The following is a 15409-nucleotide window of genomic DNA, read 5'->3' on the forward strand; positions in this document are numbered from 1 at the left end:
TAATGTCTCAGTACATCGCGGGTTGAAAAATATTCCGCGATCCATCATCCCCGTTCGCATATTGTTGTGATTAGAAGCTGTCTGAGAGCATTTTTGCCATGCCTGGACGCTCATTTTATCCATTGAGCTGTGCTTGTGCCGTCACGATCCATTATTCCTAATCCCATATTGCTGCGAGTGGGGTCCAGCAGAACGCAACTGTCAGGAAGCATGCGATTATGGACCACCTAAAATTACATTTATCATAGTTGTAGCCATGGCACGACGACTCAGTGGTTAGCACGCAGCCTACCCGTGCGGAGTTTGCATGTTTTCCCTGTGCCTACGTGGGTTTCCTCGAGACAAAAAATGCGGGTCAGGTTAATTGGCTGGTCCAAATTTTACGTGGGTATAAATGAGCGGATGAGTTGTCTGTCAGTGAAAACTAGTTGATGGTGTCTCCTGTCCTCTGCCCAAAGTCAGCTGGAATGGGCTCTAGCACCGCCAAGACCCTGTTGAGGATACGCTGCACAAAAAAAGGATGGACAGCATCCATTATCCCAAATCCACTATTGTTGGGAGCAAGAGCCGACAGAGCGCTTTTTTATTTTTTCGGTTCGGACCACTGAAGCGTGCCATTGTGGCCCACTTAAACGTACCTGCACTGTTTTGGGTGCAATACATTAACCCAGGTTGACTATTTGCACAAGCGGGTGGCCTGCAAAGTGAGTGTCAAAAATTCAGGGGGTTCTGATTCCCATTAACCGTGATGATCGAGGGATTACGGTATACTGTATTGTACTAAAACGACACTATTAGATGTTTGTTTTCTACCTACCTGTTGCCCTTTTATTTGCCTTACAATACTTTTCACTGAAATGACACAATGATTTGGAGCAAGTCATCTTTCACAATACGCTGCGACGAGGACGCACCGAACCCAAGCGAGAAGGACGCTCCACTTGAAATGGAGTGCTTAATTAAGCAGTGAAAAGCTCAGCTGGCAACTCGGGAGGACACCGTTTGCCGTTAACCAACAAACAGACACGAGCCTCATTTGCTTGTATCACACTTCGGAGTAATAGCAGGAAGGACAATACGAAAAAAACGCGATATTGAACACATCAAACGGACAGTAAGGGTTTTAATAACCTAGAACAGACAGTCAGCACAAATGTTCTTTATTTTCTTCTTCGAGGAATCTTAGGTGGGCAAAAATATGATTAGGTGCTAGCAAAATATGCTTAAATTTCACTGATTTGTTATTTTTCTCCTCCTCGGCACACAATAAATAAGGCAGGGAAAGAGACGAGGTACCACAAAGCCATACATGAGTGATATATTTTTTTATCAGGCAAGGCATGTCTGACATCAACTGACACTGAGGGACTAACCAGAAGCACCAAACAATAACAATAGCAGCTAACGGAACAGCCATAGCCTGCAGCCGAGTGGCTGACATGAGTGGCTAGGAGAGGAAACAGTTGAAGATTCCTGAATAAATAAACTCAGTGACATTCTCTTGTGTGACCAGGCGTGGAAGGTGAATCACATTGAAGGATGAACTCAGCTTTAATTATACAGAACAGCTAACACTAGCGACAAGCTATAGCCTGCAATTAGAAGACTAACTTGAGTGGCTAGAGAAAGAAACAGGTGAATAAACGGTTAGCTGTGAAAGGCGGGTGACATTGAAGAGAGAAGCAAGTTGTTGAATGTTGAGGATTATTAAGGCGACTACAACATCAAAGGAACTGTACAGAATTTGGAACTTTGTTACTCTCTGTTGTCTATAGAGCCCTTTAGATAGATAGATACTTTATTCATCTCCGAAGGGAAATTCACATTTCCAGCGGCATCCCTGAGCTGAGAACAATACAATAATAAAGCAAAAAGAATACAATACACAAATACCCAGTGTGACGTGCAAATGCCCACTGTAGCGTGTTATATAGAATAACTAAATAGTGCTACACAGAATACATATTGCAATAAGATTCGGTAATATGCAATGTAGGTGGTGTGGTTTACTGTGGGCTTTTACTCTGCCGGGTAGAGTTAAAGAGCCTCATGGCATGAGGAAGAAAAGATCTCTTCAGTCTGTCCGTAGTACAAGACAGGGACAGCAGTCTGTCGCTGAAACTGCTCTTCTGTCTGGAGATAATGCTGTGTAGTGGATGCGATGGATTGTCCATGATTGACCGCAGCTTTTCCAGTGCCCGTCTCTCAGCTTTGAGACTTGTCGTGATTAAGGGCTATACAAATAAACACGAGTTGACTTTATTTACACACAGTAGCTAACTATAACAATAGTAGTAAGACTGCAGCCAAGTGGCTAACATGATTGGCAAAAGAAGGAAACAGTGGAAAAATGTCAAACATGACAAAAGTCTTGATGACTATCACGTGCAGGGTTCAGCTGTGGAAGATAAGTGTCCTTTAAGTGCAATAAGCAACACTGAAACAAGCAAGCTTCACAAAATGGTAATTCAGGCTTCCGTAGTGTTAAGATGATGGCAAAATATGTCTCAAGTTGAGTAATATAATAGTAAATTTCAAAACCTATGAAAATATTCTTTATGGGCTAATACATACGTGTTTGCTTATCAATTGAATCGGTAGTGTTTTATGTAAACAAATGAAATATTTACACTACTAGGGGTCGTAATATAAGACAAACTGGGGCTTCAAATGTCATGTTTTATGCATAATAAAAATAATGCTAACACTACAAAACATTCATGTCAAGTCAAGTCATGTTTATTTGTATAGCCCTTTATCACAAAGAGTCTCAAAGGGCTGCACAGATCAAAGACTATTGCAAACTACTGGCTATTATGACACCATCCGCTCCTCTAAAACCTACATGAGGGCAAATAATACACATATTATCAACATAAAATATAGGTTATTCATATGCTATAGAGTAGAAGTGTGTTTAAGCTTCGATTGAAACATTTCCACTGAGGTTGCAGATCGAAACTCAGGGGGAAGAGCAATCCACAGCGCCGGGGCCCGAATGGAGAACGCTCTCGAACCTGCGGATCTCTTCTTGGCTCTTGGGATCACTCGACAATAATAGTATAATACTGGACGATTAATTGATATTTTATCACTGTTATGAAACCATTAATTATTTTACATATTTCAAGTGCAAAATAACTAAAATAATAATGATATAGTGGGAAAAAAGGAAACCTACTTTCTCCAGACGTGGTTAAAAAAGGATAACGCTAACACTACTATCCCATCAACAATAATTGTAAAATACTTGACGTTTAATTGAGAATTCTACGCGAGGTTTCTTTTACAGCTTTTGAATGCAAAATAATTTTAATATAACAAAATAAGAAGACAAATAGAGGACAAAAACAGACCTACTTTCGCCAGACGTTGTGCTGTAACAGCAATGCTAAAATTACAAACAATTCTTGGCAATAATTGTAAAATACAAGCTTTTATAGAGATATTTTGATTGTTAGAAAAGGGCGATTCTTTTGACGCCTGTCATTTGCGAAAAAAACTCAAATTAAATCAGATAAAAAAGTAATAGTGACAAAAAGAGACTTACTTTCGCCAGACGTGGTCCATATGCAAACGGTCGCCAACACAGCCCAAAACAAGACAGTGCTGCCCATTAGTAGTTTCTCAATTGTCATGTTTTTATGTAAAAAAAAAAAAAAGAATAAATAAAAATATATATCCAGAGAGGAAAAAAGAACAGAGCTCCTAAAAATAGGTGGAAAAACAACTACAACTGTAGTCCAAATGGCTTGGTGGTTCTCCTCCACGTTTCAAAATAAAACACAAATAAACTCCATAAAAATGGAAATTATTTCCTGAAAATGATACCGTCTGCTATAAAAGCAGCAGCATAATAATGGTAATCTCCGTCTTCAGTCTCCATTTCTTCCAATAACAACAACAACAAGGCCTCTCTCGGTCTCAGGTTCGATACGCAATTTAGCAGCATTTGAGTCTCATCCCCATCATCATCATCATCACATCTCGCGTGGAAAAGCGAGAGAAGAAGAAAAAATCCCCCCCAAAAAAAGAAGGGTGGGTTAAAACGAAAAAAATGAATGAAAACGTTGCCTTGGTGGGCGCCGGTTTTTGATGGTGGTGCCGATGGAGGTCTTTGGGTGGGCTTCGTGGGGGAAACGTGCCGCGCAAACGCAGATCTGGGTGCGTGGGAACGCGCGTGCGAGCTTGTTTTCTTCTTTCGTGTTGTTTTTCTTCTTCTTTTGTTGACGAAAAGAGCGAACTGGGGTCCACGTTGCAGCTGGTGTAAATCCCACTTTGGAGCGTGCGTGCGTGTTAGAGGCTCTTCCGTGGAATCTGTGCTGTAAACAAGAGTCGGCTCCTCTCGCTTCTCTCTCTCTCTCTTACACACACGCATAGTGCCACTCGTGGGTGGGAAAAAAGGCACGGAGTGGAGTTTAGAGCAGGCTGGAATGGATTCACTCCCGGCGAAAAAAATATCTCATCATCTCATCTCATTAGCTGCACCGCTTATCCTCAGTAGGGTCGCGGGGGGGAAAATATTAAAGGCATAAATAAGAGTGTATTTTTCTACTGCTTTCGAAATGAAAATAAATAAAACGAGGAATAACAAATAAAAAAACACTATTTATTTTGTCTTATTTCTATGTATTGTTGTTTTTGCTGAGTGGTATTGCTAAATTCTAGTTCAAAAAATAAATAATACAAAGAAAATAATAAAACAAAACAGTAAATTTCTCTCTGAAAACAACAACAAACGTCCGTGCTGAATTTTATTGTCTTTTTTATTTTTACGGATATTTTTGCAAAGTACTACTGCTAAACTGTAGTTTAAAAATAAAAATAATAATAAAATAAATATGATAAATAAACCGTACACGATTTTTATGGTTATTTTTTTTAATGAGCACTACTGCAAACCTGTAGTTCAAAATATAATAAGACGAAACAAATACATAGAATAAACGTATTATTTCTGACGGTACATTATTCAAAAATAAAATAAATAAGATAAATAAACTCTAAATGCAGGATTTATTCTTGTGTTTTTTTTTTCCTTTTCTGTACTTTTTTTTTGTTTACGGATATTTTTGCAGAGTACTACTGCTTCACTCACGGACACGTCCATACAAACCTGGATGTAGTAGTGGTGGGCAGTCTGAAATAATGAAAAGAAAAAGAAAATTAAAAAAATAAGCAAGAAAAAAAAGTAAATAGCTGGGAGAAAAGAAACAAAATAATAAAAGGAACACCAGGAAAAAGAAGAAGAAAAAAGCAGGCAATAAAGAAAAAGCTTGAGAAAAAATACAAAAGAAGAAAACAATTAAAACAAAAAAGGAAAAAACGAGAGGAAAAGGATGAAAAATTAATATAGCAAAAAAGCAAAAAGCTAGGGAACACCAAACCAAAAGAAAATGAGAAATAGAGAGAAAAAAGAAGCAAGCAGGAAAGATAATAAAAAACGGAAAAACAAGAAAAATGAAAAAGCAAGGGAAAAGCAAAAATATATTAAAAAAACGTCAAATAAATGAAAAAGAAAAAAGCAGAACACAGACACAGGTTTTGGGGTTCCTTTTGTTATGTACATGTGTAGGAAAAATCGAATATTCTGCACCAAAAAAAATGAATACGTTTTTTTAAAAATCTACGATCCTACTAAACGGCAATACCATTTACTTTTTTTATTCTGTCGTCAAACTTTTCAACTCACTTAAACTTGATTTTAGACGAAGCAACTTCAAACTGGAATTCTAGCATGATGCAACAAAATATCAGTTAATATTCACTTTCCAAGGTAACAACAAATAAACTACAAAATACGAGAATGCACTATATTTGGGGGGTAATAAGAGTTGTGCACCGCCCACCCCCGTGGAATTGATATGCCCCCCTTGAGACGCATGTCTGTCAACCGTCATGGTCACACTGCAAAACGACTTAAGTAACACACGTTTTTTGAAAATGGTCTATTGTCGCCCTCTACTGTTTTTTCAACGTCATTACGTAAGACCGAAAGAACATCTACCAGGGGTCTCAAACTCAATTCACTCGGGGGGGGCGCCGGAACTAGGGTATCGTTGGACCAAATCGGGTTTTTTCCCACTGTTATCATATATGTATATATATATATATATATACAAAGAGAGACAGACAGAGATAGACAGAGACAGAGACACAGAGACACAGAGAGAGACACAGAGAGAGAGAGAGAGACAGAGACAGAGAGACACAGAGACACAGAGAGAGAGAGAGACACAGAGACAGAGACACAGAGACAAAGAGAGAGAGAGACACAGAGAGAGACCGAGACAGAGAGAGAGAGACACAGAGAGAGACAGAGAGACAGAGAGAGACAGAGACAGAGAGACAGAGAGAGACAGAGAGAAAATTGGATCAGAAAAATCTCCATCCATCCATTATCTGCACCGCTTATCCTCAATAGGGTCTCGGGGTTGCTAATATGAAAATCAATCAATAATAATTTACGTGGGCTGCACTTACATTAAAGGGACATTGTGTTTTATTTGACCACGAGATGTTATAGTATTGACCACCCTTTCACAAGGAAAAAAAAGAAAGGATGAAAAGAGAACAGAAGAAGAAAAAAAATCAGAAAAAGAAAGGAATAAGTAGAACAAAAAGAAAAAAAAGGGAAAAGTAGAACTGTTTTTGTTTTTCCCTTACCAGAACAATGGCGGACAGTTAGTTTGTGCTATGTCAAATAAATGCACATTTCTCTACCTATGAGTATATAAAAGCATACATGTTTACATCAAAGATAATATAATTTTGCTTGTATTTAAATCAATATATTTTTTTTTACACGACTGACTCTTTTGCCACCATGAGTCTCTTAATCATACACACTGTCCTTTTAAACTTCCATATTAGGGCGGGGGGCTCAAAATGTCCTCGCGCTGGCGGTAATTGGCCCCTGGGCCGCGAGTTTGAAATAGCTAACTTAAACCTATTAATGTTACAAAATAAAATACTAAACGTGTGTCGTGGTAAAAAAAAACATTTCGCTGGCAGTTTCATAAGCAAAAAAAAAAAAAGATCGAAGAATGGATGAATAAACGGCTAAATGAGAAATCTGGATTCAATCGGTACATCTTAAATGCAATTAATAGGGAAAATTGAAGAAGTAAAACCACATTAGTTGGGCTTCTGGTTTTCCTACCGAGCCCCTTCCCCATCAAAAGATGGCTGACGGTTGTCCAATTATTTACACAATGCACAATTTTTACGGTCATTCCACTAATGTTTATTAGCTATAGACACGATGAAGCAGATAATTCGCTTGATTTACTCCAGTGGAAAATCAGCCTACTTTCATTTTTTCTGGAATCTATTCGGGTTCTGTGATTTAAACAAAGGGGGATTTGAGGTTCAGAGTTTGGGGGGGTGCTTAGAGCCCGGAGTGTCTTATCTCTCCCAGTTTTTCACTGAAAAACACCTATACTTTTAAGTCACTTAAAATATTAATTCGGTGGTTAAAAAAAGTCACAAATAATAAATATACTAGGACAGTGTTTTTGGTGCCGTGAGACCTTTTCTAGTGTGCCGCTGGAATTCGCCCAATTTTATCTTTCCAAAAAATCAGGCCATTATTCAGTATTTTTGCTATCTTCAGACGATCAACTGTAATAGTCCATATCAGCAGGTGGCAGTAGATTTTTATGTACTTTTTTTAACATACTAAATATCTGCTCATGAGGTAGCACAGTACATTTAATAACTCTTTCAAGATGGCGGCGCGACTATACGCAGCGGCTTCAATTGGCTCTCCAGTAAATCTTTTTACTTTAAGTGTTCTTTTATCTCTCATCCTTTCTTTGATAAATACCTGTTCGGCAACTATCACCTTAAGTCGCCAGGAACTTATTAACCTGGGTCTAAGATTAGATTTCGACTCATTTCACGATTACAACACCAACAACAACATCCCAAAGGACATACGAAGACCACCGGGATCTCCCTGGGTTACCTGCCCGCCCAACAAGCGACGGAGGCGGCGGAGGGAACGTAAACAAAAACGAGGCTCTCGGGGAGGCCTAGCGAAGAAGCTAGCCCAATTTCGTTGTCACAATATGTTAGCCCATTTGTAGCAATGACAATAAAGGTATATTCTATTCTATTCTATTCTAACATAGTGGTTTAAAATTGCACTGTAAAAATAAAGACATAAAGCACATAATTCTTTTTATTTTAAGTATCATTTTCTTATTATATACTAATTACCTTCTTATGAGGTAGTACAGTGAAATATTTGACATAACTTCATTTTCAAACATTTTTGAAGGATGTTGTGCCTCTGAACTTTTTATAAATAAGTGTACTTTGGTTCAAAAAGGGTTAAAAAAAACACTGTCCTAGGACTCAAATACACTTCTATTCTGTCCTAGGAAAACCATGTTACATTTTTATACTTTTAAGAAGTGTTGAGTTGAATTTTGGGGTTCTGACCCCCCAAAACGGGTCGGTTAAGCCCAAAGCTGGCTAGTAACGAAATACATTTACTTGAGTACACTTTGAACTTCTGGGAGTATTTTAAATCACTATACTTTTACTTGAGTAAATCTACGAAGAAGAAACGGTACTCTTACTCCCCTTGGTCCAATATTTCTCTTTCAACATTTTAGGTTGCCGACCCATGGGCTAGTTTGTTGTTGTGCCTGTGTTAAAGGCCTCACACGTAATAGCCGCTATCCAGAAAATAGTTTTATAGTTTAAATAGTTTCATCTTATAATTGTCTGAAGAAATCATTACAGAATATTACATTTGGAGATGATTTCTTCCTCATGTCATGAGGCTCTTTAACTACACCTGGGGGAGTAAAAGCCCAGAATAAACCCCACCCCCACATTAGCATATTACCCTATTTTTATTACTGTGTGTATTTTCCTTAGCACTATTTAAATACTATAGCATATTGTTATATTGGGTATTTTTGTACTCTATATCATTATTTTATTCTATTTTTCTAACACAAGGATACTCCTGGAAGTGTGAATTTCCCTACGGGGGTGGATAAAGTAACTATTTACGCACAAAACAATTGACCCCCAAAAAAAAACGGTCAAGTTTTGTTGTTTAACCTTCAGGAAATGGCATGAACATAGACCAAAAACACATGAGCAGAACTTATATTACACTTTAAGCTAAATTCGCAAAATTAAAAAAAAAAAATCAAATAAATGCCCAGGAGTTATACAAAACGTCACAAAATGGCCACCTGTCCTCAATTTTGGTTTAAAAAAAAATAAAAAACGGAAATACCCTTGTTTTGCTCCTCAAACATTTCACCTCGCGATTTTCCAAACAAAACCCCAATTTATACATTTCAAAAATGCCCCACAGTCCTTGTGACTAAATGATGGTTGTGTTAAACATTTTACGAACCAGAGGCGTGTTCAGGAGAGTGATCAGACATGTAGTCTCTTGATAATCGCTTGCCGCGCACTGCTGAACGTTTTGTAATCGCTCACTGTGATTGCCTTACTGATCCAAAATGGCCGACGACAGTACAATGGATTTCGTTCTACAGCTTGCTTTGAGCCAGTTGGCTGATATGAGCGACAGTTCGCATATTGACACAGTTAAGGTTATCCTAAACGCAGTGGAAGGGTCATACCTGTCTTGCATTGTTCACAAACATTACCAGGCAATGTAAGACGATATATTACATCGCCAACAGCACTCGTCAGGGTGAGATCCTCCATCTTCTGCACTGTCGACGCCATGTTGGAAATCAAAGTAAGCGGACTTTCTCCCGTGATTACTCGGGCACGCGAGCGCTCAATAATCACTGGCCGTTCAGAAGCTAGCGATAGCTCGCGATAGCAATCACTCACTCTCCTGAACACGCCTCTGTTTTTATTTTAGAGTGAAGAAAAGACAAGAGTCGTGTCTTGCTTGAGTGATGGCGTCTGATAATTGTTAGAAGTCGTTACACAGAATACCATTCACAGGCGCCACGCTCCCTCTAGTGGTGAGGTTTGTAACCTGCACTCTTCAAAACAAATATGGATTATTTCCCGTATTAACAACAGAAGTTATAATACCTCCAAACTTGTGATCATAAACAAAAATATTGAATATTTGCAGAGCCTGTTTGAAATAATACTGGCGGTTTAAATGTGCTAATTAGTTTCTTTGTGCCACGCCTTGGAGTCGTGCACGGCGATTCCCCATCACCAGAGGGCGCCCCCCCCTCCCAACCCTCGCCCCCCTCGATTAGACTATATCGTCCAATCAGGGGTGGGCAAAATTTTTAATTGGCTGGCCTCAGAGAGTTTCAAAATGTGGCCAAAGGGCCAGGCTCGGAGACCTATCCAATTCTTATCATTTGTATAAATGTAAAGATATTAATGCAAACATTTATTTCTATTTCTTTTTAAATCGACGTTTCATCAAAATGTATATAATGGCTTTTTATAAGCAGTAGATTTAATATCTATTTTCTAGTCATTTTGAAGCATCACTGTAGTATTTTTGTGCTATGTCCTTAGTAGTATTTTGGAAGTATTTTTATAGTATTACTATAGTACTTTTGTAGTATTTCCATATGAGCATTTCTGTGGTATTACTACAGTTGCATTTTGTAGTCATTTTTTAGCATCACTGTAGGATTTTTGTAGTATTTCCATATTAGCATTTCTATGGTATTACTAAAGTTGTATTTTGTAGTATTTTTTGGTAGCATTACTGTAAAATATTTTGTTGTATTTAAGTAGAAGTATTTCTGTAATATTTCTCTATTATTCTTGTCGTGTCTTTGCAGCATTCCCCGAGTATTTTTGTGATATAACTCTAGTTGTATCTTGTAATTTTGCAGCATCACTGTAGGATTTTTGTAGGATTTCCGTAGTAGCATTTCTACGGTATTACTAAAGTTGTATTTTATAGTATTTTTGTAGCATTACTGTAGTAATATTTTGTTGTATTTAAGTAGAAGTATTTCTGTAATATTTCTCTATTATTCTTGTCTTTGCAGAATTTCCTTAGTAGTATTTTTGTGGTATAACTGTAGTTGTATTTTGGAAGTAAGATATAATTTTGAGTCTATGTGGTCTGTAATCTCCCTTATAGCACTCGTTATTGGTTGCATTACAGTGACATCTAGTAGTCAAATATTGGAGTGTCCTTTTAGAATAGGCAAATCCAATGAAAGATTATTTTTGCAGGAGAAAAAAAAATCCCTGACATTTGAAGGGATCATTTTTCGCATTTTTTTTAGTTAAATTGATACAAAATTCGACGTTAAAACAGAAAACCTTTGGATGAATTTTATCACACTTACAAAACACATCGTTTTTTTTCCCCCATTCCGTTTTCAACACTGCTCCAAAAACAACCACTATTGCAACAATATTATACTAAGAATTGCTTAACATAATTTAACAGTCCAGTTCTGGCAGAGTAGAGCATTGCAGGATGCGCAGATAATTTTTGATCTTGTCCGAGTCCCTGCGGAGGCAATAGAGGAGGTCGCTGCGGTCTGATGAGCTGGCCCCGCCTCTTTTGTAGGAGACAAAGGCGGGCGAGTGGACGGAAGCCGTCGACTTACTCTTTAGCACACCCTCGAGCTTCATCTAAATGAGGAAACAAACAATGAATTAGAATTATAAATATAAAATGCATACAATCTTTACTTACTTCATTTTTCACCCCTCAGGTAAGAGCATATGTAACTTAAGATATGATTACATTATGTGAGATAAGATGTTTCTTCGGCTCCTCATTATGGCATTTCCCCCACCACGCGACGTCAACAACAAATTATTTTGCGTGCCCAAAAACCTTTTTGGTGTTTGTACATAAGACTGTGCGAGTTAAGTGCCTTATATGTCTCTAAAATGCTTGTCTGCTATTGGTCGACGTCATAAGAGATGCTTGTCTGCTATTGGTTTGTGTCACGGCAATATGAAGATGCCGATTTCTATAGGTTGAATTCCCTCCCTCGATGTATTTTTTTTAATTCCGTTTAGACTTGGTTTAGCTATAGGTCCGAAATATTTACAAGGATGCTAAAGGGAGAAGCAAAACACCATAACCATGGAAACCAAGCTTCCGATTATCAAAATATACAAAGAAAGCACGTGCATCGTCGCCCTTTCTAGTGAATATGGCCGTAACCGTATGATCCGGCCAATTATTAATGATGAGACGATTAAAGCAACAAAGTTGTCTATGGACATGAGAATCCTCTGAAGTTTAAATTTTAAAACCATTTTAATCTTAATCCACAATTCCTCTCCCATCCACCCATTACACCACCGTACCAGCTCAACTCATGTCATACCAAAAGTAATCAGGCTTCATTTTTCCTTTGCCTGTAAGTTTATAATCATAATCATATACACATACGTTATATAAAAGTAGTGCTTACTATACACTATGTTACTAATGTTAATTATGTATATAGAGTTTTTGTTTTAACCTGGCGCTTCATCTAATTACTGCAGGTTTCCATTATGTTGCAGTGACCTATAAAATGCCTTTTTGGATGTTTTTACTATAGAAAGATTGTTGTCCACTTTAATTATCCATACATGACATCAAAAATACACTCATGGTCAAAGAATTCAGCTTCAATCTCACACATTTAAAACATAAGCATTAATAAGTAAATACAGGAATAAACAAACTCAATCGATAATGCTGACCTTCTCAGCCATTTTAAAAACCCCGTCTCTCAGTTCTTGCATGATATCACTCATTTCGAGAACCGTGTTGGTGCTGAAGCGGCCGGAGTCCTGCTCACGGTTCTCCTTCCTGTTTTGGTCCTGGCGCATGGTCTGGTGCAGCTGTGACAAGGGGTCCCCCCAGGCCCCCAGGAGCCTCAGAATCACTTTGGTCAACTGCTCTCTCTGTAAATAGATTGACTTTTTTTGGACTGCCACTAGTACATCAACTATGTTGCTCTATTTTTGGGGAGGTGTTATTCCTTAGAGACAACTTGATTTTTGGGGGATATTCTAGATATTCTATATGTATATATACAGGGACGTTATCATTTGACAACTTGGATTTTTGTGATCTTCTAAACAATGTACTCACATCAAGACTTTTTGCATTGTGTTTGTCGCCTGGTGTCAGGATGCCACGTGTGTGACATTTCAATTTCCTGATCATATTGCGGCTTGGGAGCAGGTAGTTATCCTGTTAGAAAAACAGACAAGTGGTGAAAGAAGGAGAAAGAGAAAGCGTGTGTGAGGAAAGAGAGAGAGAGAGAGAGAAAGAGAGAGAGAGAAAGAAAGAGAGAGAAAGAGTGTGTGAGGAAAGAGAGAGAGGGAGAGAGAGAGAGAGAGAGAGAGGGAGAGAGAGAGAGAGAGGGAGTGAGAGATAGGGTTCATGGGAGAGAGAAAGAGAAACAGAAAGAGGGAATGAGGGACAGAAAGAGAAACAAAGAGCAAGAGAAACAGAGAGCGCGAGCACGAGACAGGGAGAGAGAGAGAGACAGCAAAACAAACAGAGAGAGAAGATAAGAAAGATAGAGGAACAGATAGAGAGAAACAAAAAGAGAGAGAAACAGAAACAAAAAGAGAAAAAAACAGAGAGAGAGAGGGGGGGAGAGAGAGAGAGTGAAGGAGAGAGAAAGAGAGTCAGAAAGACAAACAGAAAAAGAAGGTAAGAAAGATGGCGGAACAGATAGAGAAAAAAGAGAGAGAGAGAGAGAAACAGAGAGAAAGAGGGTGCGAGAAGCAAAAAGAGAGAGAGAGCAAGAAAGAAAAACAGAAAGAGAGAAAGAAACAGAAAGAGAGGGAGAGAGAAGGAGACAGAAAGACAGGCAGCAAGACAAATGGAGAAAGAGGGTAAGAAAGAGAGGGAGAGGCAGAAAGAGAAAAAACTCGAAAGAGGCAGCAAAAAGGAGAAATTTTAAAAAGACAGAAAAGGAGAGACACAGAAAAACAGAACAAAAAGGAGGATGAGGAACAGAGAACGAGAAAATGTGAAAAACAAGGACAGTAGAAAGGGAAAAAGGTCAAGAAAGAGAGAAAAGAGTGACAAGAGAAAAACAAGGAGAATGAGAGACAAAAGGAGAGAGAAAAAAGGAGGACATTAAAAGGAAAGAGAACAGAGAGAAATGAGTAGAGCGAGAGAGAAAACAGAAAACGAAGAGAAAGAAAACGTGAACTTAGAAGGAGAAATAGGCAAAAGGAGAGAGAAAGAAAGAAAAATGAGAGAAAAGGAGAGGAGAAAAAGAAACAGAAGATGAAATGAGTGACAAAGAGAAGGAAAGTGAGAGAGAAAAAAGGAAAGGAGACATAAACAGAGAAGGTGAAGTGGAGAAGTAGAGAAAATGGGACAGATACAAACATAGGAGAGATGGAAATGGAGAGAGAAACATGGCGTGAGGGAGAGCAAGAAAATCCACTTTCTTTCGAAGCCAATACATGAATATACAGTATAGAAATAAGTACAAGATAAAACATAAATACCGGTACAGGATATCGAGTGATTAAAAACAATCTCTTGTGTTATAAAGTGAATAAAGAAGAAAGTTAGATATTTTATTAGGTAGACTCCAAAGATATGAGCGTAATTAGTTTTGAGTCTTATTTTTCGACGTGCACTATTGTTAGGATGCAGAATTCTTTTTCATTTCATGAATATTGCACTATTATGTCAACTTAGGCCAGTCTCTAAGCCCATTCACGGCTCGCGGATCCCTTAACTGCCAGGGTCGTAGGGGCACCACTTCCTGTGGTGTGTCTTGGACAAGTACAGCATCTCTCACCAGGCGTTTTTTTTTTTTTTTTTTTTTTTTTTAAATCAGGATTTTCTCTGCCATATGAAACAGATAGTACTAGTTTCTTTGGTTACCAATAGCAGGATAAGCCTCCTGATCTGACTACAGCACCTTCATCATCTGGTCGCTGTTGTTTTCCCAGTGTACAGTGTCATCCTGCTCTTCAGAGATGAGCCAGACTTTAGCATTGACAGGCAGCGGCATTTGATATTACTGATACGAGATACTAAATCACTGGGGAAAACAAATTTGTTCTGAAATTACGAGTATTGCATCATTTGAGGCTTTGGTATTTTTTGTTAGAAAATAAACTTTGTGGTGATATTACTTCCTTTGCTTTTGTCACATATTTAAGGCATTAAAGCTCTTATTGTAAAACAATTCATCATAATAAATCTTTTAATTCACTGCATACGAAAATAATGACAAGTACATTTAAAACGGACCAACTTAACACCTCATGAAAGAATTCATGCATGGTGCCTGCTTATAATTATCTGCACCGCTTATTTTCAGTAGGGTCGCAGGAGGCTTGAGCCCATCCCAGCTATCTTCGGGCAGTGGGCTGGGCACACCCTGAACCGGTTGCCAGCCAGTCAGTCGCATGGCACACAGAGACAGTCAATTCACTCGCTCATTCACAACTAAGGACAATTCGGACCGGCCAATCA

General features: G+C 38.3%; 2 protein-coding genes across 2 annotated transcripts in view; both read right to left on the reverse strand.

Annotated features, from left to right (window-relative positions):
* igf1ra (insulin-like growth factor 1a receptor) overlaps positions 1 to 4678 on the reverse strand; it is a 153265-nt gene extending 148587 nt beyond the window's left edge. Inside the window, exon 1 of the mRNA XM_088340561.1 lies at positions 3551 to 4678. Coding sequence (XP_088196687.1) covers positions 3551 to 3638 — 88 coding nt within the window. The 5' untranslated portion in view covers positions 3639 to 4678. The remainder of the gene's footprint in view (positions 1 to 3550) is intronic.
* Positions 4679 to 11276: 6598 nt separating this feature from the next.
* LOC148362963 (prolactin-like) lies at positions 11277 to 14970 on the reverse strand. The gene is made up of 4 exons (XM_088340570.1): positions 14850 to 14970; positions 13046 to 13147; positions 12652 to 12855; positions 11277 to 11577 (listed from the first exon to the last, which is right to left on the reverse strand). The coding sequence occupies exons 1-4, from the start codon at positions 14940 to 14942 to the stop codon at positions 11383 to 11385; spliced, it is 594 nt and encodes a 197-aa protein (XP_088196696.1). The 5' UTR covers positions 14943 to 14970; the 3' UTR covers positions 11277 to 11382.
* Between the last annotated feature and the right edge of the window lie 439 nt (positions 14971 to 15409).

The sequence above is a fragment of the Urocampus carinirostris genome, chromosome 7, assembly GCF_059441175.1.
Source record: "Urocampus carinirostris isolate Australia breed hairy pipefish chromosome 7, RoL_Ucar_1.0, whole genome shotgun sequence".
NCBI classification, from domain to species: domain Eukaryota; kingdom Metazoa; phylum Chordata; class Actinopteri; order Syngnathiformes; family Syngnathidae; genus Urocampus; species Urocampus carinirostris.